At 46.0% G+C, this 26,810-nt stretch overlaps 1 protein-coding gene across 1 annotated transcript; it reads left to right on the top strand.

The window, feature by feature from the left end:
• The first annotated feature begins 13,715 nt into the window (after nucleotides 1-13,715).
• Nucleotides 13,716-25,916, top strand: LOC144124855 (cystathionine gamma-lyase-like). Its single transcript, XM_077657768.1, has 11 exons — nucleotides 13,716-13,993; nucleotides 16,387-16,468; nucleotides 20,190-20,285; nucleotides 20,401-20,510; nucleotides 22,019-22,150; nucleotides 22,267-22,324; nucleotides 23,213-23,290; nucleotides 23,796-23,948; nucleotides 24,463-24,637; nucleotides 25,533-25,671; nucleotides 25,771-25,916. The coding sequence occupies exons 1-11, from the start codon at nucleotides 13,802-13,804 to the stop codon at nucleotides 25,780-25,782; spliced, it is 1,227 nt and encodes a 408-aa protein (XP_077513894.1). The 5' UTR covers nucleotides 13,716-13,801; the 3' UTR covers nucleotides 25,783-25,916.
• Nucleotides 25,917-26,810: the final 894 nt, after the last annotated feature.

Here is a 26,810-nt window from a genome sequence, read left to right as displayed (position 1 = left end):
GTGTTACACCTTATGCTCTCTATGAGACGCCTACGTGCTGGAAGATAAAAAATAACAGAAAGAGCTAACGACGGCGTAGATGATGACGAGAGAAGGGGAGCTTGTATCGCTTGAAATATTGGCACTGTTCTATATGCACACCAATGCCTCGCTAATTTCTGATGCTCTTCTGCTGCCTCGGTGGCTCAGTGGTTATGGCGCTTGGCTACTGACCCGGAAGACGTCGGTTCAATCTGGACCACGGTGGTCGAATTTCGATGGAGGCGAAATTATAGAGGCCCGTGTACTGTGCGATCAGTTCACTCCAGGTGGTCGAAATTTCTGGAGCCGTTCACTACGCCGTCCATCATAGCCTCAGTCGATTTGGAGCGTTAAACCCCATCAACCTAATTCTCTTCTGCGTTAATTCTTACTACGTCGTCCTCAGAAAGCCTGTGCATTACCCTGAATTTCTTTCACTCTTTATTGGTCAGCCGTTTTTTAACCGGTGAAAGTTGTGCGCCAAACTTTTTCTTGTCTTTTATCTTATCTCCGAACACAAACCCCTCTGACGAAGGAACTACAAAAAGCAAATTCTATCATTCAATTTGGGCCCCGCCGCGGTGGCTCAGTGGTTAGGGCGCTCGACTACTGATCCGGAGTTCCCGAGCTCGAACCCGACCGCGGCGGCTGCGTCTTTATGGAGGAAAAACGCTAAGGCGCCCGAGTGCTGTGCGATGTCAGTACACGTTAAAGATCCCCAGGTGGTCGAAATTATTCCGGAGCCCTCCAATACGGCACCTCTGCTCTCCTTTCTTCTTTCACTCCCTCCTTTATCCCTTCCCTTACGGCGCGGTTCAGGTGTCCAACGATATATGAGACAGATACTGCGCCGTTTCCTTTCCCCCCAAGACCAATTATTATTATCATTCAATTTGGCGTCCGAAGCACAAAGCGTGATATTTCATATTTCGTGGAACGCCGATGCAAGTGCTTATGTTGCTGTTTAAACTAAAGGCACGCTCTACCTGTGGTAATGAAAAATTAGTAAATAATACAAACTTTATTGAGTTTCCGTCGTTGCGCAGATAGTTCTCCTTAGTCCAGGATTCCAATGACTTGGGCTGCCTCTTAATAAGATCGACATGCATGCAAGAACCGATCGTGGTATTGACGTGGAGTGTCTATGTTTTTAGTGAAGCAGTTTCCTAAAAACAGTTGACAAAATTTTTCCCAAGAAACTGCGTGCACATGCCACGATATCTACTCATGATGAGCAAAAAAATGTGCGACCTACCCATGACTTAAACTGTATCACCAACGGGTCCGCGCCAAAGCATACCTCGCGCCGTAGCCGTTACGTTAATGTTCGCGCTGTCGACGTGAAGCTAAAAGCAGGTCACATCGGCACGCTGGCACACCGGATCCCAAGAAGAAAAATGAACTGGGCGCATTCTCCAATGACTTTCTTTTGCAAATGCCGATGGGTTGTTATCTTCTTTGCGCGCTTGTGATCCTATTGTTAATGTTAGAAGGCGAAACCCGCTATGACTGCTTTGTATATCCTTAAAAACACTTTTTAGGTAGTTATCACTGACGAACTATGCGACATTTGCCTAAACCTAAAAGAATCTGGTATAATTCTCATTGTAGTAGTCACCGTGTTGCTATGTACCAGGCCACCGTACGATGCTAGTAGACCTTCGTTCGAGCACAGTTTCGCGATGATTTGACAGACTGCTCGAGGAATGTTTCAGCAATGTAGGTTTGAGATACCCAGACAAAGGCGGCAGTGGCTGTAGCTCGGCGGTCAAATCAAATAGACACGTTCGCAATAGGAAGGAAGGCCATCTGGGTACTGTTTCGACATGCTTCTGCTCTTTCTACTTTTCTCGAAGCGCCCTGGCTTTAGCATTGAAGCACCCAACGTTGACTAACCACGTAGTTATATTTAGATAGTGAAAGTGCTCAAATAGACAAGGGCACAGAATGTGACGGATACACAAATGCACTGTTTATCTGTTTCTTTTCGTGTCCTTGTGTATATGAGCACTTTCATGGCAAAACACCGTTCACTATCAATCCCAAATGCTGCCGTTGTTGAATAACCCCCTACGCGTCTGTTCTTTTAAACGCGAATTGGCTTGTCCAACAAAGTCCAACAATTACCCAATAATTTGAGGAAGTGTAAACTGCAAGAGCAAGGTTGAAAAAAAAATTGTGATGACAAATGCATGCACATAACCGGCGCAAAATGGGAGGGGGGAGGCAATTACTGAAAACAATACTTAGCAATGACACAATGAGGTTATGCCAAAAATGGAGCGTGAAATCAAAAGAGCTTCCCAAGATCACCGGTGTTCATTTGTTGGTAAGCAGCAGTCATAATATTGCGGTAGAATTCGCAATCAAAAGTGCAATATTTGCACGCTTTTCGCTCCAGCATGCAACCAGCTGCTGGCCACCACAATTTTAGAACGCGAACAAAGCACAGAGAGCCCATCAATATTAGGAACATGGATCAAGTGGGCTTAATAATCCTCGCAAGGCAAATGAGATCAACATGATTCAAGCAGTTGGCCTCCTTTTCGTTTGATAATTTCTTAAAACAGATTATTTTCCTGAAATAATTCTAGAATGACAGATGAAGGAAAAAGACAGTTATATATTAAGTTTAAGGCAGACTCGTTGCGGAACTTTGCCAAGGATTCATACGCATAATAGAGAGGCAATGCGTTCATTGTGTATTCTAACAATTCCTAATAAGCTACGTCATATTTTCTTAAAATCTAAAAACCCAACATACAGCAGCCGTTCCACAGCTTGATCACGGATGTGGTCCACCGGGACATATATGCTATTTTTTCCGATAGATTATGATTATGGCGATGCCCTTTGTATATTTCACACTGATGCCGAGCGTTGAACAAAAAGCCAGCATAAGGCTTAGATATGCCCGCATATGTATAACGCACACTGAATTCAATGAAGTCACACTATAGATATTGCCCGCTATCTGCTTTGCATAAGATGGGAAATGATTGTCTGCATTGTTCCGACTGAGGCAGCCCAGTTTCCTCACATTGTTTCCTGGTAATTTCATCCAGGAATTTCGCAGGTTGCCTGAAACGTTATCTAATATAGCGAACCGATTTTTGCATGATAGCTTAATGCCCAGAGGCTCTCATCTCCTTCCTACCATCAGAAAAAATCCCATTCATCGAGGGAGGAAAACTACGAATTCTCGCCGCGTCATGTGCTATAAAGAGATCTAGTCTCCCTCGACAGCAATGTTCAAAAAAAGCAAAAGAGCAAGTGAGAAGTTGCCCACACAGCAAGCGACGCATAGCCGCAATCCTCTTCTGTCGCCAGCACGTTCACGGTATAGTCATAGCTGTCGACTAACCCCTTCTCGCGCCCCGCTGTTGACGTCCACGCTATATGTCTACCATCTTTCTGGGCGCAACATCCTCACGTCTGGCTTTTATTTTTAATAAGATTTGACGGGCTAGTTGGTTGAACCGGGCCGGGCCAATTAAAGGACCGTAACCAGCCTTCGCCACATGCTGCCGGCCCTGTCGGCGACTGCGCAGCCCCCTTTGCCATCTAGTTTTGAAGGAAGTTCTTCCTGCTTCGACATCCGCCTTTGTTACTCATGCCACGGGCGACGGCCTATGGAGTGTCTTATCCGACTTTGAACACGCGTACACTGTAATGAACAAGGTAGCAAACACCTGAGTCGGATAACTATGTTATTTGCTCGGTGCCCAACCCCGACCACTCCGACGGCGCCTGTTTTAACATCATGCGTGACGTTTCCTTAAGAATGTGCAGAACGGCGCCAAGACAAGGACCAACTTTAAGATCTCGCTTCCACCGTCCTGCGGTCTTCCAGGGAGCGCGGCCCTAGTCCCTACTACCGTGATTGTTGGCGTCCACCGTGCATCCCCCGCTACAGCTGCTCTCTTTTGCCTTCATTGCGTACCCAATGTCACACAAAGCCTAGTGAGTGCGTTTCTTCGAAGTCATGACTTCGTGACTTCCCCTTTTTGTTATACCTTCTTTTGATGTCACTCTGAGCCTGAGCTGTCAGAACTCTAAACTTACTTGTTCTTCAAATAAACCTCAGTCGTAAGTGTGCGCTCGTCCCGTCTTGTCTTCACTTCTGATTGTCTTTTTTTGCGCGACCTATCTTTCCATGGCCATGAAATAACTTTCTTAACAACATATCCTGCTGAACACAAAGCCTTGTCCCGGCGTGCCGTGCTGCTGGTACCACCGGCGTTTTGGGCCCGTCGCGGAGCGTTGCACATGACCCTGGCTCTGGCAGAAAAAAACGATGAGGGATCACTAATGGCAACTAGTTCTGAATGTGAAACAATAATCGTGCGAAGCATGGATTTCTAATCATTTTTCTTGTTTCTGCTCCGGAAGAATGTGTGCTAATATTGCTTCCTTTATTCATAATGCCGCGAATATTTGCAGTGTTTGTTCGTTTTTCAAATCTGCCGCGACACCGCCTTATCGCTTTGTTTGCGACGCAAGACGCGACTAGATTTATCTCGATTGATCGCAGCCAGGCAAAGCTGATTCTACGTTGTTCCGGAATGTTCTAGTAACTTTGCGCCCTTTATCTCGAATGTTCGCTATTAGCTTTAAATTGAGCACGGCCGACAGCGGCGGGCATTCTGTTCGACGACCGCCGAGCACGCTTGTCGCTTCGCCGCCGCCGAGTGATTCAGTCCATTTTGGGTGCAAGTCAGCCCAATAAACAGTTCTTTTAGAAGACCCTTTCGTCCGTCTTCATCGCTGCTTCGACTGCCGTCACCACTACGTGACATCTGGTGGAGGTGCTGGGTAGCAGCGTCTTTTCGCTGTCTGGTGCGGTCCGGCAGTTTCCCGAACTCAGGCTCCTCTCCCTGGAGACGTCGGCTGGCTCGCTGAGCTGCTGGTTCGTCCTCGGGTGTGAAGCGCTCAGGGCTGGGTTCACGACTTGAAGGGGCCGTCCGGAACATGGAAGTTACCCCGCACCTCCACCAGATGTCACGTAGTGGTGACGGCAGTAAAATTTCACAAGACATGGCTAGGTGGCTTGAGCCAACGCCCGATGTAAAGGGTTCAGCCGTATCCATCCATCCATCCATCCATCCATCCAGTCGAAGCAGCGATGAAGTCGGACGAAAGGGTCTTCTACGCCCAGACCCGCAGAAAACAGCTGCTATTGAACAGTTTCAACCGCCGGCCGATAAGAAAGCAGTGCGCAGATTTCTCGGACTATGCGCATATTACCGACGATTTGTGAAAAACTTTTCGCGCATCGCCGAGCCCCTGACCCAACTGACGAAGGCAGACGTGCCGTTTAAATGGGAAGCGCCGCAAGCAGAAGCCTTCAAGGAACTTCAGCGTCGTTTACAGTCCCCACCGATCCTTGCGCATTTTGATGAAAACGCCGATACTGAAGTTCATACCGACGCAAGCAGCGTGGGACTAGGCGCCGTTCTCGTTCAAAAAAGTGACGGGCTGGAGAAGGTCATCGCATACGCTAGCCGTTCCCTTTCCAAGGCCGAGACTAACTATTCGACCACTGAGAAGGAGTGCCTTGCCATCATCTGGGCTACGTCGAAATTCCGCCCCTACCTCTACGGACGGCCGTTCAAGGTGGTCAGCGACCACCACGCGCTCTGCTGGTTTGCCAATTTGAAGGATCCCTCTGGCCGACTCGCTCGATGGAGTCTGCGTCTCCAGGAGTTTGACGTCACCGTCGTTTACAAGTCCGGACGCAAGCACACTGACGCCGATTGCCTCTCACGAGCCCCTGTAGATGCACCGCCGCTGGACGACGATGAGGACGCCTTCCTGGGACCCATCAACCCCAGCTCTTTTGCACAGCAGCAACGCTCGGACCCCGACCTAAAAAGCCTCATCGAGTATTTGGAAGGCAACGCTTCTCCACCCCCGCCTCATTCAAGCGAGGATTGTCTTCCTCCTCTCCTGTGTACAGACAGATGTCCTCGTGAGACCTTCGCAGCTACCAAACAGCCTATCCCCTTGTGGTACCTGCTTGTCTGCGCGAAGAAGTTCTACACGCTTCACGCGACGAGACGACAGCTGGACATCTCGGGTTTTCTCGCACCCTCCGCCGCATTGAAGACAAGCATTACTGGCCCCGACTGTCTGTCGATGTCGCACATTATATGAAAACCTGACGAGGTTGTCAGCGACGAGAGACCCCTTTTCCACGACCAGCAGGATTTCTGTACCCCATTGGGCCCTTTCAAGAACCTTTCAGCAAATCGGCATGACTTACATGGCCCTTTCCCACAGTCAGCGTCTTCCAACAAGTGGATCATCATACCGACCAACTACCTGACCCGCTACGACGAGGCAAAAGCCATACCGAACGGAACGGCAGCAGATGTCGCGAAATTTTTCGTGGAGTGCATTCTTCTGCGGCATGGTGCCCCCGATGTGGTCATCACGGACAGAGGAACAGCATTCAAGGCGGACCTCACGCAAGCCATCCTGCGTTACAGCCAAAATAGCGACCGGAGGTCAACTGCATACCATCTGCAAATCAACGGACTGACCGAGCCCCTGAACAAAAGTATCGCCGATATGCTAGTCATATATGTCGATACCGAACACATGACCTGGGACGTCATCCTGCCTTACGTCGTCTTCGATTACAAGACCGCCGTGCAGAGGACCACTCAGATGAGGCCTTTTAGGCTTGTCCATGCCAGGGAGGCCACGACCACGCTAGACGTCATGCTGCCCAACGTCACCGAAGAAGAGAACGTCGACGTCGCAGCCTACCTTCAACGCACAGAAGCCCTGCTAGAATCTCACCGACTGCCATGCTAAGTGTCACAAAATTTTCTTTGATGTCAATTATTACATTTTGACTTAATAATTCTGTTTCAGTCCCTCTCTTTATTATTATTACTAATTTTGGAATCAAAACGTTTATCCCTTTTTTGTTCATGAGGAAGAATCCTCCGGTGTTGCTTTCCCGCGTGTTTTTCATTTTAATTACCCGAGTACAATAGCCACCTGATTCTTGGCTGATCCTCCAGTGTGGGTAGGTGCCATCTTTTTATAGGCTAACAACCACAACAAGCCCGAAGACTTGCCCGATTAAAGATCAAAGACCAGCAGCGGACCTACGCCAGACGCACAACGTACGAAGACAGCGCGGAGTACAAGTCAGGAGATTAAGTCTGGGTTTGGACGCCCATTCGCCGCCGTGGATTGAGTGAAAAGCATTTGCGCCTTGCGCTACTATTTCGGCCAGAACAAAGTTTTTCGTAGGCTAGGTGAGCTGGATTATGTAGTCATTCCTGACGCAATGACTGCATCCCAGCGACGCCGCGTACGAACAGAAGTTGTCCATGTCGTCCGTCTAAAGCCCTATTATGCGCGCTAAAGGACGCTGTGTTTCCACACTCCGTGTTTATTTTCGCACGATCCATTTTATTTGTTGCTAGTCGCCTTATTTATAATGCATCGGGTCGATGCTTCTTAAGAGGGGATGAATTCCGCGAGTCTTTGCAGTGTTTGTTCGTTCATTCTTCAAAACTGCCGGCATGCTTCTTTACCGCTTTGTTTGCGATGCAAGACGCGACCACAATTATCTCAATTGATCGCATCCAGGTAGAGCTGATTCTACGCTTTTTTAGAATGTTCTAGTAACTTTGCACACTTTATCTCGACAGTTCGCTATCAGCTTTAAATTTCGCAATGCCGACAGCGGCGGGTATTCTGTTCGACACTGCCGAGCACACTTGTTGCTACGCTTCCGCTGAGTGAATCAGTCCATTGTGAGCGCAAGTCAGCCCAAATAAATAGTTTTGTTTAGACACCATTTTCGCAGCCTTTTTGTTCTCCAGACTGCAGTCACCACTACGTGACACTATTACAGCATTGGAATTATGTGCTATAGCACTGCTTGCATGTAAGGAGGTCCGGCATTGTGTATAACAACGCGGCGCATACCCGCTCTGGTGTTAGAATTTCTTTTGATCGCGCTTTTATTTGTGCGAAAAATATAGTGCATCACGGACGATTCTAGCGTCCTTTTGGTACCGCCGATGCAAAACTGTGATGAAAAAAAAATGTGAACAGTATAGCGCCTACTCTCTGCTATGTTCGAGTTTTTTTTTGCATTGCCCCAGTACATATTTTTCATGTCTATAGTTTGTTAGACATATTCATTATCTGCCTATTTTGCCTGCGTAATATCTGCGTGTTTTTTTTCTCAGTATCTTTGAAACACAGAGAAGTGCTGCTGCACTGTACACAGAGGGACTGGGGCCTTTGCAATGCGTTCTATGAGTCTAGTGGCTGCCTCTCGAATGCCAAGGAACCAAACAAAATCAAATCATATCAAAACTCGGCGGCTCTGCCGTTAACGCGATCGCAAGCCCAAACCGTAAGGTAAAATCAAAAGGACGATCTCTGCTCCGACAAGCAACGCGAAGGTAATCGGGCCTCGACTCTACAGGAATGACAGGGCCACCGCTGTTGCAGCCACTTACACCAGGTACCTTATTACAAGGTACCCGCCGAGCCTTATAGGTGCGCCGTGGGCCCCAAATTACTTAAGCATTTTTCGATACGCTCATTTACGCTCATCGACCTTCAGTGTTTAGTTACGGCGGGAGTCAACGCTGTGTAGTCGATTAATAAATGTGCGGCCTTGATAAGTACTTAAGTACTCGCAGGGTGGTTTCATATATACCATATATGCACTTCAGATTTTCCACTACAGCTTATAGGTTTGGTTTAGCCAGCTAACTTTCCATTCTACCGAGAAATCTCCAGTGTCAGCCGTAAGACCCTGACCCATAATTAATTAATTTATTGGAACGTTATTAAGTTGAATTTTGTGGGTAATTCAATTTATTTTCCACCCGCCATGGCGGGCAGGTGGCAGATTTCTGTATGTCCCTCTCTCCACTTTAAGGGGAGAGGAAGGTGAGGGCAAGTGGGAGATCGGAGAGAGGGTAGGAGGAGGCGCTTAGCCTAAGTGCTTGGGAGTCTATGGCGAGAGGAGAGCAATGCACAACTGCAAGGTGGCTGTCACGAAAAGAAACCCAGAGGTTGGCTACCGTGGTCGGAGAAGCCCATGAAGAGGTCGGATGAATGCGCAACCTGATGGTGGCTCCACGGTAGACTGCTATTCTATATGGTTAAACTAAACCCCTGACAACTGTCTCTTATTTTGGGACTCACCGAGTGGATAAGCTTTCTCTGTTGGGTTCTTTATTCCGCGTGATATACCGGTAAATGCAGCCAAAAGTTCAAACTCATATGAGGCCCAAAGCAACTATATGTTTCAATAAACAGAAAAGCATTAACTCGTCAGAAGCTCTACGGGTGTGAAATGGCAATAACCTAATCAGGGGTAGTTTATTTGACACCCGCGGAACCCTTTTCAGTGCATTCCAAAATTTATATTTCTCCCTTGGACCTCCGGTATGACTCGATGATAGACTTGTCCCAGGCCATCATGGATGCAGGATCAGTTATGAATTCTTGCACTTTGAGTAAGGCTCGCTCAACGTACTTCCTCGACGCAACTTTAAGCCTTTCAGTTTCCTCCTCGCTGAAAAGCCGGTTCGTGTATCTGCCAAACACCTCGGCTAAGGCCCCGATAATGGGAGTAAGTACGTAGGCGTCCATCCGTATGGGAACGGTGAAGTTGAGCTGGGAGTCTTGAATCTTGAGCGTCTTGTCACTCCTGAAAGAAATGCCAGAATCATCATGCACAATACTCAGTCATGAGAGTTTACGAGCTTTCATTTTATGCGACATCTTAAGTTCGAAGAAAAATAACAAACTGTATGCCACAGAAATGATTTTTGTATCCAATAAGGAACATATATCCTGCAGTTCTTCCGCGACTACGCTTCAAGAGATCTGGACATCTTTAATGTCACCGTAGTTACAAGCTAAATGCAATACTGACACCATTCGCGGCTCTCACCAGTGCGTACTGTATACATATCACATGACTAAAGATTCAGTGCGCTTTTCAGAGATAGCGCTCTCTGCTTTGAAACGCCTACCTATTCCATTTTGCTCATCAAAGAAGGAGGACACTGGTAGGCATGCGAGCACCTGTAGAACAGGGCAACCTGATAAGGCGGAAATGAATGGCCAGTAGCATGGCGCTTTGCATAAAACAATCACGCTCTAAACAATTAAAGGGGTCGTATTTTGCTTTTTTGAGCAGCATCTCACACCCATTGGCTGTTTGTGTAAATTACACCTGTTCGTTTTCATATCACCGTATCACTCAAGTGTATTCATTAGGGCACATACATTAACACACAAGTAACTTCGTAATACCTAAATTGAACACTTCCACAGCATCGTCTGTATGGTTGGGATTTAATTAAATGACAAAATGGGGCATCAACTGTATCCGTGATTTTAATTTAAAACCACATGTTTCAGAACTGGTTCGGTGATCGATTCGGGGATGACAGCAGACAGCTCGAAGTGCAGCTCGAAATTCTTGTAGAAGCACCGCAGACTGGGCGAGTTGGTGCTCCATGACATCAGTTATTTTCAACAGCGCTAAACAGCAGGGCCAGACATTGGAAGAGTCAAACACACATAGCTCTGAACTTACAGCTAGTTTATTAGAAGATAGGAAGTCAATTTGCACATGCAAACATGGGCGCATATGCGCGCTGTGATACATTGATGCTCAGATTACAGAAAGCCAAAACACGGTCATTTCTTTCGCACACAACACTAGAGACGTTTTGCTAACACATCCAAAACGCATGCTTTAGCACAATGTCTCTACTTTTGTCTGCAAAAGAAATTACCTTACTACACAAAGCGTAGCATGGAAGGCGGGTACAACACGTGTGGATGTGCGCCAATGTTTGTATGCACAAATGGACTTTCTATCATCTAATAAACAAAATGTAAGTTCAGCGTTATGTTTGTCTCTTCCAATATCTGGTCCTGTTGTCTAGCTCTGTTGAAAATAAATCTTGCCATTGAATTCCTGACAGAGATTGCAATAAATTGGGGGTGGAGGGTGGGAAGGTAAAAGGGGCGAGGTCGCCTGTGCTGAGAAATGATGGAGGGGGCAAAGAGGAGCAACATTGTGGCCTCCTTTATCCGGACTAGCAAAAAAAGACGTCCTCAGACTTTCGCCACCCCCTCCCTCACCTCAGGCTATCCCTCAGCTGGTGTCTCTTACCCTTTTCCCTCGCTAATATCTCCTTTTCTTTACCTTCCTTTCATAAGCAATTAAAGTTGCTCTCAGCTCTTTTGCTCAGCAGCAACGCTCGGACCCCAACCTAAAAGGCCTCATCGAGTACCTGGAAGGCAAGGTTTCTTCACCCCCCGCTTCATTCAAGCGAGGACTGTCTTCTTTCTGTGTGCAGAATGAGGTCCTTGTGAAGAAGAACTTTACAGCGAACAAAACAGCTTACCTCCTTGTTGTACCTACTTGTCTCCGCGAAGAAGTTCTACAGGCTTCACACGACGAGCCGACAGCTGGACATCTCGGGTTTACTCGCACCCTCCGCCGCATTCAAGACAAGTATTACTGGCCCCGACTTTCTGCCAATGTCGCACACTATGTGAAAACATGCCGAGATTGTCAGCGACGAAAGACTCCTCCCACACGACCAGCAGGATTTCTGAACCCCATTGAACCTCCCTCAAGACCCTTTCAGCAGATTGGCATGGACTTGCTTGGCCCTTTTCCAACGTCAACATCTGGAAATAAGTGGATCATCATAGCGACAGACTACCTGACCCGCTACGCCGAGGCGAAAGCCCTACCGAACGGAACAGCAGCAGAAGTGGCCAAATTTTTCGTGGAGTGCATTCTTCTTCGACACGGCTCCCCCGATGTGCTCATCACGGACAGAGGAACAGCATTTACGGCGGAACTCACGCAAGCCGTCCTGCGCTACAGCCAAACCAGCCACCGGAGGACAACTGCATACCATCCGCAGACCAACGGACTGACCGAGCGCCTGAACAAAACCATCGCCGATATGCTCGCTATGTATGTCGATGCCGAACATAAAACCTGGGATGTCATCCTGCCTTACGTCGTCTTCGCCTACAACACCGCAGTGCAGGAGACCACCCAGATGACGCCTTTTAGGCTCGTCCATGGCAGGGATGCCACGACCACGCTAGACGCCATGCTGCCCAACGTTACAGAAGAAGAGAACGTCGACGTTGCCGCCTACCTTCAACGCGCAGAAGCTCGAAGGCTTGCCCGATTACGGATCAAAGATCAGCAGCGGTCCGACGCCAGACGCTACAACCTTCGAAGACGCAACGCGGAATACAAGCCAGGAGACCAAGTCTGGGTGTGGACACCCATTCGCCGCCGTGGATTGAGTGAAAAGCTTTTGCGCCGCTATTTCGGCCCGTACAAGGTTCTTCGTCGGCTGGGTGAACCCAGCGACGCCGCGTACGACCAGAAGTTGTCCATGTAGTCCGTCTGAAGCCGTATTATGCGCGCTAAAGGCCACTGCATTTCCATGCTCTATTTTCGCAAGATCCGTTTTTTTCCTTACTAGTCGCATTATTTGTTTTAATGCATCGGGTCGATGCTTCTTTGAGAGGGGAGTAATGCCGCGAATATTTGCAGTGTTTGTTCGTTTTTCAAATCTGCCGCGACACCACCTTATCGCTTAGTTTGCGACTCAAGACGCGACTAGATTTATCTCTATTGATCGCAGCCAGGCAAAGCTGATTCTACGTTGTTCCGGAATGTTCTAGTAACTTTGCGCCCTTTATCTCGAATGTTCGCTATCAGCTTTAAATTGAGCACGGCCGACAGCGGCGGGCATTCTGTTCGACGACCGCCGAGCACGCTTGTCGCTGTGCCGCCGCCGAGTGATTCAGTTCATTTTGGGTGCAAGTCAGCCCAATAAACAGTTCTTTTAGAAGACCCTTTCGTCCGTCTTCATCGCTGCTTCGACTGCCGTCACCACTACGTGACAATAACTTCTTACTGCCAGCATATGACGTAATGAATCTGACGAGGACGGAACAATTGCATAGTCTTTGTGGTGCATACAAAGCTGCAGTTATGTCTCACACGTTTTATCAAAAGCATCAAAAAGAGTCATGCAATGCATATATATTCCATGAGAGAGATCTCAGCTGCACTTCGCAGAAAACTTTTTTATAATTTTTAGAAAAGGCCTCTGCGCTTCAAAACCTAAATGTCGTCGTCGATATCTGTTACTGTCATAAATGCAGCAACAGCAACGCTATACAACACGGATCTGTTGCAGACATGCGCGAGCCAAGGCAGTTGCAAAAGCGACAAGTGAACGAGTTAATAAAATTTCGCTTTTAGATCTTCTCCAGATGAGTTTTTCCAGACCAAAAATATATCTGCAGATTTTAGCTGTTGTAATTTACTAGAAATAATTGTAATTTACTCTCACGGTACAGGAAGGAAAGAAATGACAAAGAAATGCACAGGCGGCATGCAGATGACACGAAAGCTAAAGCCTAAATGACAGTAGTTGGAGGTATGAGAGGCAAGTTCAAGGGTGAGTGCGCGCCTAGCAATTGTCCACATTCAGCTCAATGCCCTTATCTCATCTGACAACAGCGCCTCTTCCCCCGCACCCCCAACGCGGACTTTATCTTCGTTTTTCTTTTCTGGTATTCTATCACATGGGCGTTTCCAGATAATACAACCTAAGCTCCATAGTCGGCGCGGCAGCACACAGCCTGGAGACGCTTGAGGTTAGAGGGGACAGACAACAAGGAGTCATCGTTGAGAACGGTAATCGTGTCCAGCACTTATTACGCAATGGCTACCGAAGACAGCAGCAAAGACACCATCCAGGGCCTCGACGATTGCCGGCTCGACTATGCCGAGCTGCACTTTGACACCAACGCCATCCACGCTGGTCAGGAGCCGGAACAATGGAACTGCCAAGCCGTTGTGCCGCCCATCTTTTTGGCCTCCACTTACAAGCAGCCAGCGCCAGCTGAGCCTATAGTGAGCGAAATTTTATTGACTCTCGTGTGTACGCAATTAAGCTGAGAAGGTATGTATGGAATAGAAGTCCGCTGTTTCCTAATGTTCGTAAAAAAAATCGTGGCTCCAATCCGCGCCGTGAGGGTGGTTGGACAGTGAAGCTGTAAAACGACACTCAATAACGCATTGCGACGTCGAATGAATATTCACACATGTGGCTCTACAAAGAGTGAAAGCCGGGACAAGTGAAATGTACTTGAGCTCTTTGCTGTATGTTTGATTTCAAAGCAGATAAGCTGTTTGCACTCAGCTTTTAGCCTAATATTTACCCGAACGCCTCGGATGGTGTTCCCATTGTTCACACGCGCCTGATCAACCAGCATGTGGTTTTGACGCTTGTTGTGTGTTTTTTTCTTAATTAAAAAGAGTACTGAGATGTTTGCTGTATGCCTGGTTTCAAAGGAAATTTACCCTTCATATATTTTTTCATTTGATATTTTATTTTTATTCCTATATTCCCCAAGTGAACTTTTTCTGTTTGTTATATATTTTTATACATATCATTGCTTATTTTGTATTTGTTTTTTATTTTATTTCATTTTACGTGCAATTCTTATCTTTATTTTTATTTTTGTATATTTTCTAAAAAATCATATTACGACTGCTTTATGATTAGTATGATGTAAGATTTCTATGATGTTGGGTACATTTACAACTGAAGTAGCATTCAATTTTTAGCCCGGCGTTTTTCGCTGACGACGCCGACGACACGAAAATTTCCTTGGACGGTTGAAGTACGCAGCTTCGGTGTAAAACTTGCCCGAAAGGATAAATGGAACAGATAAAACAAATTTTTCACTGTGACTGCACTATGTGCAATGCTGCAAAACACTATCATCTAAACACTGTCCAAGTTAAGCGAAGTATTGCAATATATGAACGGCAAGCTTTGTGTAATTTTCTGCGCTGCTTTCAAAATTCCATAATGAAACCTCAAAGAAAGTAATGAGGCGCACAATACAATTTCTAACAGCTGCTTTCAGTCTTTTGGAGGTTACGTTACGGCAAAAGTTCCAGACAGTTCTGTGAGCTTCCGGAGTCCGGAATGCGATATGTTTCAAAAACGAATCCTGTAGCTTCTGCAAAAGTAAGATAATGGGGCAAGAGAACAAAGGAATGAATGGAAACAAACGAGGATAGGTAGAAAAAAGTAGATCATAAATCGAAAAGAAAGGAACCTGCCTACGATAGTGGAAGGTGGACCCAGAGGCAGCACCGCTGACTTCACGACATAAAGGTAAGGAGTGTTTTGGGACCGTTTCTGTGACACGTAACAGGTGTCTCTAACGTTGAAACATTTCACCGAGCGCTAATGCCTCTGACGACTTGGCGACTACCAACGGTTGTTTGCGAAGCTACGGTGAATCGGGCAGCTTTACATTTGCGACACGTGTATTCAACTGGGCTTGTTTAGAGTATCGGTTTAAAGTCGTTTCATTAGCGGCGAGAAAAAGCACTGCTATGGGGGGTGGGGTAACTGTAGGCGACGTACGAACGGAAAGTTCACCGGCTTCCGACGGGAGCATTACTCAAGTCTACCAAGAGCTGGGTGCTCTTAAGTGCTCCTCACTGTCCTGCTACCTAGGCCAGCATTCAAAAAGCTTCAAAAAGAAACTGTTTATTGGGCTCGCATAAAGAACAGGATGAATTGGCGGCTCCGATAGGCACAATCGTGCTCGGCGGTCGTCAAGAAGAGAGCCTGCAGTTCTTGGCCGTGCTCGATTTAAATCAGCCAAGAAACCTCCCATATAAAGAACCAAAAGCGACTATAACAATCTGAAAAAATCTCAATGCAGTTGCGGGTGACCGCGATCAATCGAGATAAGTCTCGTGTCATCTGACGTCATAAACAAAGCGATAATCCGAATGCCGGCGGCTTCGAGCGTGAACGAAGAAATAGTAGAAAGACTGCCGGCATTATGTAGCGCTACTTTCCTATGCGAGTAGCACACCACCTCATGTAGAATAGATGGATGTTGTTGACAAAACGAAGGAGGTGGAAAAGCGGGGAGGTTAACTGGTAGATGAAACCAGTTTGCTACCCTGCACTTGGGTGGGGGTGGTGGGGGGAAGAGATGAGGGGATACAAAGGTGACGGAGAAAAGCGAGTGATAAGGAAACGCAGAAAGCGAAAAGGCTTCGGCAAAGTAAGCAAAGTAACAGCCTCTTGTGCAGGCCCGGCACCGTTAAGAACCGCGGGAGGGCCTGACATTAGTAGTTACTAATGTAATCCGTTCGGTGAACAACATGCCGCAGGACAAAGCAGACGCAAGGAGAAGGGTCATGAAAAATGCGAAATGTACTGGAGAATCTGAGAGGTTCCATCGTAAATATACAGCCATTTCACATTTCAGCAATTCTTCTACTCAAGGTGTGGCAACCCGACACGCAAATGCCTTGAAGAATGTCTGGCCAGCCTGGAGCACGCCAAGTACGGTACGTGGAACATTAGCTAATGCCACTGACATTACGTGGGTGCACTTCAGCATATCAAGGTACTTGGCCAGCACGAAAGTACGAATATTTGATCTGGGCTAAGCTTCAGTAAGAACTCTTGCTTGGGCTAGCTGGTTCATGATTCACAAAGAAAACGGCGCGAAATACGGAGACGAAGGAGAAACAATCACGACAGGACCAGCTTCAGTGTCGTCCTGTCAAAGGATTAGTGCGGTATGGTACCCATCCCAAGATCTTTTAGAAAGTTGTAGCTAAAAGCAGCCTTATCCAATATCACTCGTTCATACCTTGTCGCTCATCTTTGTTCAGTTTACAGAGGGCGCTGAAGACATGTAGCCTCCCACGCATTACTCCCCATCTGTCAACGTCGGGGTGCCAGTGAGCATTAAAGGATAGCTGGCAGTCGGAATTATTCCAGAGCTCTCCTCAACGGAGTGCCTCATGAGTCACGTGAAGCTTATGACCGTTAAACACCGCTTACCACACACCGTACCGTCTTTCCGGCTTTTTTATACAGCAGCGTTACTTAAACAACGAAGTGCTTGTTCGCTTATTTATGCGGACAATAGAAGTCGTAATTTTAAATAAATGCGCCGCTATACAAGCCGCTCGAGCAAGGTCGTAGTACCCGCTGCAAAGATCTCGCACACGCTTCGGTACTCAGTTTGTTCTAAACATGACAAAATAGAGGTTGCCACATACTAACCAACTAATTACCTCTGTATCTTTATCCAGCTTCCTGAGCTAACCGCCGAACCAAACCGGGCCTCTGTAGAGTGACCTTCTGTAATACCCGGCCGGCGTCTATTCTATTATGTCACATAGTTTGCTTTGGTTTATGGGGGTTTAACGTCCCAAAGCGACTCAGGCTATGAGGGACGTCGTAGTGAAGGGCTCCGGAAATTTCGACCACCTGGGGTTTTTTAACGTGCACTGACATCGCAAAGTACACGGGCCTCTAGAATTTCGCCTTCATAGAAATTCCGCCACCGCGCCGGGATCGAACCCGCGTCTTTCGGGTCAGCAGCCGAGCGCCATAACTACTAAGCCATTGCGCGTGCCTGGCGTGAAGTTAAAGTCACACTCAGCGGGCCTGGCGTGAAGTTAAAGCCACACTCAGCGGGCCTGGCGTGAAGTTAAAAAAAGAAGGCCCGTCCAGTAGTGTACTCAGGTACCGCACGGAGAGCGAACACACCTAGGCGAACGGCATTTCAATCTCCAATAGGCGTCCCATGACGAAAGCACCTACTCAAACTGAGGAGGGGGCTCTTCTGCAAAACGGCCGCATTCTGATCGGTTCGCTCTGATAGTACGTCCGCCGCAAAGAACATTCGTAGTAGCAATTTACGGCAGCTATATGTCTTTAAGCCCTACAGACGCGCACACCATGTGTGTCGAGAAGCGGGCGGCACATGCTTTCGCGAGCGCCACTAGGGTTAAAGTGCAGGCTAGTTGATGATGCATCACTACAGTAATACGGCGCCGCACAGAAAAAAAATACGATACACAGACAAGTTTACAAACATTCGCTTAGAATGCTTATCAACAATAGCTTGTGAACTTCTCCCCGGATGTCGTTTTTTTGCGTGTGCCATTATATTAGTGTAGACATGTATTTCTCATTTTGAAGCGCTGAACATATAAAAAAATGAATTCACTGTGCGCCTCCACATTCTCCTCACCCCACCAATGCTCTGTACGCATTCTGTACTCAGGTAACACTTTCATTACTTCATCTTATTTCCCTTACCCCCCCCTCTTATTCCAGGTGTGGTTTGCTTAACTTGGGCTTAGAGACTTTTCGTATAGGGGGACCCTATAGGTTAGGGCAATACGGGAATAGCGATCGCCAGTGCGCACAAGCAGGACAATAACGCCCCTCCGGTCATTGTCCTGCGCATACGCACTGGCGCCGTACTATTCCCCTATGCCCCTACCGGATGGGTTCGTTGCATTTTTAAAGTCTCAATTATAAGCGGGCCTAAGCGGTGCAAGAGCTCTTCTTCACTAGGCCTTAGTGCTGACCTTAAATAATTAATTTTTTCTCCTCCTTCTTGCAGTTCACCTCCGCCACTTGTCTTCCCGCAGAAGTATATTACAATCTGGCCCCTTAGCATAAAACGAATGTTTTTTAGCAGCAGGAGCTCATTTTCTGATATCTAGAACGTATCCACACAGCTCTACGTCTGAAGCTGGCAGACTGAGGCGACAAAGATTGTGGCGGGAGAACCCTTGAATACGTGAGGTACACATCTAGTAAGCAAGCTACGAATTACAGAGTGTTTGCAGGACAATTGCACAGGATATGCGGTGACAGATGCAAGTGACAATAGGCAGCTTATTTCCTGGTACCTCATTTCTTTTGAATTCCTACTGGCGCATCATATCGACTGCTGTCATTGTAGCGCGTGTTTCAGGGAAGACTCATTAATTCTGAAAATGGGTTCTTTCTTTTTTTGGTAAAATATGGCTTTTTCAGCCTATTATTACGAGGGTTGGCGGCCACCAGAAAAGCGGTGAGTAGTTTTAAGTAATAAGCTGCTTAGCTAATCTTTATTAATTAGATTTATAACTATTAGATTTAGGCGCCAAGTTGAAAATAGAGACTTGTAGCCATTCGGAAGTAACAGCCATATCAGTTTTCAGAATTTAGAACACGCGATTACCCTTGGAGCTGTGGCTGGACAAAATCTGTATTTTTTACTAGTTACGTGCAACTGTACGGTTGCTTTGATTGCGTGCTTTTCGAAAGCGCATGTATTTTCTCACGACGTAGCCACATTTTGTCGAGCCGCAGTGCCAAGGGTAATAGCGTGTTCAAAAATTCTGAAAACTGATATGACTGTTACTAACGGGCGGCTAGAAATTTCTAATTGCAACTAGGCGCCTAACTCGATAGTTAAAAAACCAATTATTAAAATTAGTTAGCCAGTCTACTAAACGATTCACTGGTTTTCTGGTGTTCATCAAAACTGGTAATAATATGCTGAAAAAGCCATATTTGTAGCTCAAAAAACCCATTTTTGAGAATTACTGAATGTCTTACCGAAACACCAAGTATGCTTGGAAGCAATAAATGTCCTCATTTGCAGAATTTCGTTTTCTCCTGGCGTTGGCATGCGGCCCAGCTTCACGACATAAAGTCACGATCACAGAGCCAGAAGCACGAGTGGTGCGAAATACGATAACAGCGCCAACCTTCAAGCGTTCAAAGCTCAAAGTCGGCTCCGTGCATGCGCAGCTGCTGTCGTACTGTGCCAGTAAGCGTGCTGCGATTCTTGGTTGCACATTAACTGGGAACCGATACTAAGGATTCAGACGAAGTTGTTTGTACGTACACGTGGATAAGACCACCTTATGATAGTGCGTGCTTTAGACAACCACAGCAGCCGAAGGAACGATAGATAAGTTGTGTGTCGTAAGCCACATGAACGCCCGGCCAACACGTCCTTCACAATCGAGCGCTATTTTTGCCACCGCTGTCCTTAAAACAACACCCCTCATGGCCAGAAATAATCGGCGAATGCGCTGTGGATCAGAAGGTCATCTTGTGCATTTCTAGCAGAGTAAACTAGCTCCATAACGACATAGGTGGTTCTTTAACAAAATGTGCATCAGTATGACTGGCCCATTTTCGATACGGAATATTGCTGACATCAGAATGCATTCTTTTCTCTCCCCAACCCCATCTTTCTCACAGCCCTGACGTACGCTTCAGGCCTAGCAGCTATACACAATGTGACGCATCTGGTAAATGCAGGCGACCACGTGGTCACCTGCGACGCCATGTACGGAGGTAATAAGCTTAACCAAGTAATATTTTTCATTGTTGAGCTTTTTGCCACGGCTTGCGCCAAGGACAAACATGATGGCTTTATTGACTTGCGGTAAGTTCATCTTTCATCTTTCAGGCACAGACACGTTGTTTAGGAAGTGGCTCATGCCTCGGGGATATGATGTGACGTTTGTCGACGCTACGGACATCAAGAAAGTTGAGACTGCACTAAAGTCTAGCACGAAAGTAAGCATCATGTTATATGCATCAGACAATTGTTTACTTGGAGCTAATAAATGTCGGTTTTAGTTCGGCACGGTTGTAGTGGACTCAGAACTGGCTACCGCTAACAGACCGATTTCACCGTGAAGGTTGGGACGAGGCATTGTAAACCAGCGTATACAATTGCACAATCAAATTATCGTGAGGTGCAAGTTTCGCGCAGGACTTTTGTAGAGTTACATTGCTCACAGCTATTACAACATCATTTATTTTCACCGAAATGGCCCCATCCCGGCACTCAGCACCCACTTGTTGTTGTTGTTGTTAGCCTATCAAAAGATGGCACATACCCACACTGGGGGATCGGCCAAGAATCGGGTGGCTATTCACCTGAACGCAGTTAACAAAAAGGAAAAGCACGTGGGAGCGTAACACCGGTGAATTTTTCGTCATGAACAGAAAAGGGATGAGTGTTTTGATTTTAAAATTATAAGAATAATAATAAAGAGAGGGATTAAATATTAATAATTTAGTCAAAATGTAATAATTGATAGAAAAGAAAAGGTTGGAACACTTAGCAAGGCAGTCGGTGAGCACCCACTTGCCTTCGGTTCAGCACTTTTTCTTTTCAACCGTTCCGAAAAGCAGCAACGTTGTCCTGATGAAAGCAAAGTATGAATTTGTATATATTTTCCCATAAAAATGTCGTAATGTGCTTATTGTTGCAAGGAGAGCTTCGATGCTTGCGCGCAAGGTTTTAGCAAATAAAATGACGAAGCTGTATGGTTTCGAAGTACGTGAAATTTCTATTTGAATAATTCCTATCAATGCAATGAATATTACAGCGTTTATAAATATTTATGAAAATCTTCGATGTTATAGCGTTTGAAGTTATCACAACTGACCACCCTGAATATAATGTACGAGTAATCATTTTTCTATGCGAGCCTATCTTAAAAACGATAACGAAACGAAAAGAACGACGGCGAGTGAAGTGGTAGGTCTCAGTTTTGCCTGCACTGATCAGAAGCAACTATCTTTGGTCGCCTCATGTTGGAAATGGCGTTCAGTAACCGCTTTTTTTGTCTAATTTGGATGATTTGCTTTCCATCATGCTACTCCTATACCTGGGAAGGAAAAACTGAGCACCTACTTGGCCACCGTCGATGCTTCTTCCTCAAAAAGTCACTTTCAAAGCATCAATAAACTGGTTGGCTTCTGTTACTGAAGAAAGTTAACAGCCTGAATTTCGGCGGCATCAGAGGGAAGCGAAGGCAGCTCTTGTAATCAGGCGCAAAATTAGAGTGCCCCACCCATTGAAGGAATTAAGACTAAATTGTCTGCTAACAAGCGATGAACGACCATGACAACGACGAGTTCAACGTTTATTTTGCTCTCTGCTTTTTCACCCTCTTCATTACTCTTGTTTACTTTAAATATGTAGAGCAACCCACCGAACATTACAGACGGCTGATCTCCCTTTCTCCCTTTTCTTGTCTCTTTCTCTTGCTTCTTTCCGTCTTCTTGCCAAGCTCGTATGGTTGGAAACTCCGAGCAACCCGGCTTTGAAAGTGGTCGACATCAAAGCGGTCTGCGAGGAGGTGCGGAGGAAATGCAACGCAATTGTTGTTGTGGACAACACTTTCATGTCTCCCTATTTTCAGGTAGGTGTGCTTCTCCGACGTAGCTGTAATATAGACTTCGCGTAGGCTTCTGCGTCTTCCTACTTCACAAAAAGTAAAAATGAATGTGCCCTTGATTTCGTTTCCTTTGCTCGCAGAAACCTCTCCTGCTTGGAGCTGATGTTTCTGTTTACTCTCTGACAAAGTATATGAACGGTAAGAACTGTTTTCATATGCTGAGAATTGGGTGCACTGAAGAGCTCAGTGATATTTTTGTTTTCGCCTATGATAACTCCAGCTGCGCGCCCTGACACTGGAGTTTTTTTTTTTCATACATGTATACACTGAAGTATAGATGGCGTATTCTCTGTAAGAGAGGATCAGCGCAAAAAGCTAAAGACAAGAGAAGAAAAGAAAGAGACAACGTCTGCCTCTCTCTTTCTTTACCTCTTCGTTTGTTTTTTGTGCTGTTCCTCTCATCCAGTATGCGTAACCATCTCGCCCACTACGCTACGTTGAAGAAGATTCGTGTTCCGAGCCCGTGTCACCGAGCGAAGTGTGTGCAACCATATGCGTCGACGAAAGATCCGGGCTCGTCAGCTCCCGAAGAAGAGGAAGCCCGGCGCGAAAGCCGGCGCGCCGCTACTCGTGAACGGATGCGACGACTTCGGTCAGATCCCGCATATCGCGCAAGTGTAACGGCGTCGAAACGTCATCGAGTTGCAGAAGATCCCGAGTTACGAGCTCGCGTTAACGAGCAATGTCATGTGCTGTTGTGTGTGTGTGTGTGTGTGGGGGGGGGGGTACTATAGACGACAACAGATAGAAATGAGGAGTATAATCACGGTTAACTTAGTCGAACCAAACTCAAACAGCATCGCCGTGCAATCAGTCTTACACGAGAGTGTAATCTGCCCTACTATATTTTTTTACTCATGATGGCTCTTTGCGATTTTTTAACGTAACGAATCGACCAATGTGATCGCGCGATGCCTAGGGTCGCTGGTGGACATTCTTTACAACTACTAACAACTGCATTCACTGCTTTTTGTATCCAATATATCATTGCTAGAGAGTACAGTGATTTTTCTTTTGAAATTTCAGGACACGCGGACGTGGTCATGGGTGCTATATGCACAAACGACAATGAAATTTACGACAGATTGCATTTCCTTCAAGAAGGTGAGATTTTTATCGTGGCAAAGTATAGCCACTCATAATGTTACTGATGTTGCATCGCTGCATACAATTTATAGAGAAACGGCATCATTATTTGAACTGAATTTTGCTTCAAATCCGGCGCCAGTTCTAGATCGTTGTATCGCTAATAAAGGATGATGAAAAATTCTAATACAAGAGTTCAGGCTTTGTTTTGCACGCAGCAAAAGTAGCTTCATTTCCGAAGCTTTGAATCTGCTATTTCAGGCGGAAATCAGCCTTCTGTTCCAAACGAAAGCAGAAAATAACGAAATATGTTAGCATTAAGGAATCAAGATTGTTTTTCAACGGGTTGTCCTAAAAAGTATGCACGCGCTGGATCAGCTAAAAATCGGATGCATTTTGAAAGACAGTTCATGAGCGCAGGCTCTTTCCTGGGTAAGTAATATGAACAGGTGAAAAATGAGCGGCATGAGGGAAAAGAAGCGAAACGCAGTCACCAAAAAATCTCTGCGCGATTGAAATGCAGCTGTTGGAGCCGTCCCGTCGCCCTTCGACTGTTTCCTTGTGATGCGCGGCCTCAAGACCCTGCATGTTCGCATGGACCGCCACATGGAGAACGGCCTCAAAGTGGCGAAATTCCTTGAAGCCCACCCTCTGGTCGAGAGAGTATTCCATCCAGGTAAGAGGGCTGCATGAATGCCTGGTCCCCTCTTTGCGGGTGCTTGCTCATTCCAGAAATGTTCTGTATGTAGGCAGTCGCTTATTACTGAGAACCACGTAGGCATTGTCGATAAGTATTGGCTGCTCGACCCAACTAGTCAGCACAGCGCCGGCCATGACTTAAGTTAAGGAATCTGATTTTGAAACGCCAACAGGCGGATATCTTACAACAATGTTTTCCGTGTAACCTTGGACCAAACAAATGCATGCGGTATCTTACTTGCAAAATGAAGAATTGTCTTGTATAAAAACGAATTTAAAGCTCGAAGCGAAAGAAAAGAACCTAACACTTACGAAAGTTCAATTTTTTTTCGACTCACTAGAGTGGAGCGAGCAACGACAAAAAAATAAAACCATCACGTATCGTAGCAGAACACTTGAGGAGCAAAAGTGTTGTTGAGTCAGCAAGGAAAGCTCACGTGCGCAAAAGCTGTCTGTGGGACGGTACGTTACATTAACATTATAACGCGCAGGTCTGCCGAGCCACCCGCAGCATGAGGTGGCCAAGCGTCAATGCTCCGGCTTCAGCGGCATGGTGGCGTTCCGGATAAATGGTGGTCTCAAGGAGTCCTCCCTTTTCCTCAAGAGCCTCAAAATTGTCGCCCTGGCCGAGAGCCTCGGTTCCACGGAGAGCATTGCTCAAGTGCCGTGAGTGTTTGCCAGCAGTGTTCTGCTCAACACGCGATTCTCAGGTTCAGTCGAACCGAAAGGCATGGAAGCTCCCCTCGTAGTTTGATATGCAATGGCACGAGATCCTTCATTTTATTTTATTGCTTCAATATCTCTATTTCACGCATGTAAAATTGGCATGGTGCGTTTTCGTTTCTTCCAGCAACGAGTGAACATTTACAGCGCTAACACTTCGATCACTGTTAGCTTCTACTCCTAAAAAACGCCAGGCACTACTTGACGTCTATCGGCACCCTTGTTGACATAGATATTGATCCCCTCACTTCAGAAGCGTCGGACACGTATGCAGCCTACGCCAGCCGTAATTAAACACGGAACCAAATTTTGACGTCAGAAGAATTTGCTGGCACAGGAAAAGATTGTGAGCTTCAAGCTGTTTGGAGAGTTAACGAGGTTCGCCACTGTGAAATTCCTTTTTGCTACGTTTTTGAAGAGAGCGCAGAAAACCTGAAGGGTTCACAGCAAGAGCACGTGATGTGAGTATTGAACGCTTCTCAGCTCACCAGTACTGACCACCGCTGTAGGCAGCACATATTAACGAACGTCTAGAATTGGTAAATGCAACATTTCTGAATTCAGTATAAAAGTTCAACTACCAGCCTACACTGGGCACCAATAAGATCATTGTTCTCTTTGAAGACAGCAGTAACGAAGTCTTTAGAACGAACTGTTCCATTCACTACATATGGGCTTTTAAACGAGTCTGCGTTGCCAGTCATCGGACGCAAAATTCAACAAACGCGTAAATTTTCTGGATAACTCCAGGTATTTTTTAATCCCAATGTGTATGGAAGCAGCCAAAATCCGTGCTAAACAATTGGGCCACTGTATGAAAACACGTTTTTCTTTTTAGTGCACTTATGGCTTCCTCAAATGTGCCAGAGGAGCAGCGAAAGCTACTGGGTATCACGGACAATTTGATAAGGCTCTCCGTTGGCATCGAAAACTGCGACGACCTCATAAACGACCTTGATCAAGCCCTCAAGAAAGCAGTAAGTCATATTTATTCACTGCGAAGTCCTTGTTCTTCAAATGAAATCCGAGTCTACACTATGAGTGCATCCTCTAAGATGTATGTTTTTCTTTTTCAGGTGCGTGCCTAATTCAACAAAATACAATGAATTCCCGCTGGCGTTGCTTTTCTATTCAAACTATTTTTTGCTTCATATTTGCAAATAAAAAACTGTGTATCTGAGCAATTCTTGGCACACCTGAAGAATGCAATATTTTGCCTACTGTGGAAAAAAAATGAATACAAGACGAATGGGCTAAAAATAGTAGCAAAGCACACCCCAGTGATATTGCTAGTTTTCAAGTGCCGTCTTTGCCAAAGTAACCAGACTTAGTGTTTTCCTTCTCAGTTGTTTTGTGTACACCTTACGCCTCCACTCAAGCTATAAATTTCTATAAGCTCAGGAAACCTCGGTCCTCATGTTTGACGAGCGTTTAGTAGGGAAGCCTTAAGGGTTCCATAACACTAAAGGAAGACAAACAATGCTGCTTGGTCACTTATATCAAGAACGAAATATGTTTTCATTTCTCAAAAGCAGAGTGCTTTTAATTTTCGATGTCATCAGTATCAGAAGCATTCTAGAAGGGAGTCGTTTAAATAATAAAATGGAACACAAAAGCAGAAAAATATGCTGTTCAAATGCAAGAATAAGAGATGGGTAAGGAAAAGAAAGCATATGTATAAAAAACCGTTCAGGCCTCATTACAGAATGGCATCAAAATAATTGTCTAAAAAGTGTTATAGATGTTATAGATGATATATCTGTGGAGGCATGGTTGCTATTTGAAGGAACTTAGTAAACAAGAGCAAATAATTACTGCTGAAGTTCTTCAATTCCTATTGGGCACAAAAAAAAAAATCGGTCGGAAAGGAAGCATTGCGCCCTTAAAACAGACACTAAGCCAACACGAAGTGCACCAATAGAACCACCCCAAACTCAAAAAAGTGCTTTGAATATTTACTTTAATAAGACATCAAATTGAGAAGAGTTAGCTGGCATTTGATAAGCCCATACGTGAGGCTGCTACAAACAAAAATGAGTTGACAACGTCAACAAAGGGAAACAAGCGCAAAAAGTGATGTTTGTATAGCGACGCACAATCAGTTTCGCTATAAGCG

Source organism: Amblyomma americanum, chromosome 3 (genome assembly GCF_052857255.1).
Source record: "Amblyomma americanum isolate KBUSLIRL-KWMA chromosome 3, ASM5285725v1, whole genome shotgun sequence".
NCBI lineage: Eukaryota > Metazoa > Arthropoda > Arachnida > Ixodida > Ixodidae > Amblyomma > Amblyomma americanum.
This window is presented reverse-complemented; position numbering and strand designations above follow the sequence as displayed.

Excerpts from the sequence above, each read along its gene's own strand:
- LOC144124855 (XM_077657768.1), top strand. The coding sequence starts at position 13,802 with ATGGCTACCGAAGACAGCAGCAAAGACACCATCCAGGGCCTCGACGAT. Across the intron at positions 20,511-22,018 it reads CACTAAAGTCTAGCACGAAA|CTCGTATGGTTGGAAACTCC; the intron begins GTAAGCATCATG and ends CTTCTTGCCAAG. Across the intron at positions 22,151-22,266 it reads TCATGTCTCCCTATTTTCAG|AAACCTCTCCTGCTTGGAGC; the intron begins GTAGGTGTGCTT and ends CTTTGCTCGCAG.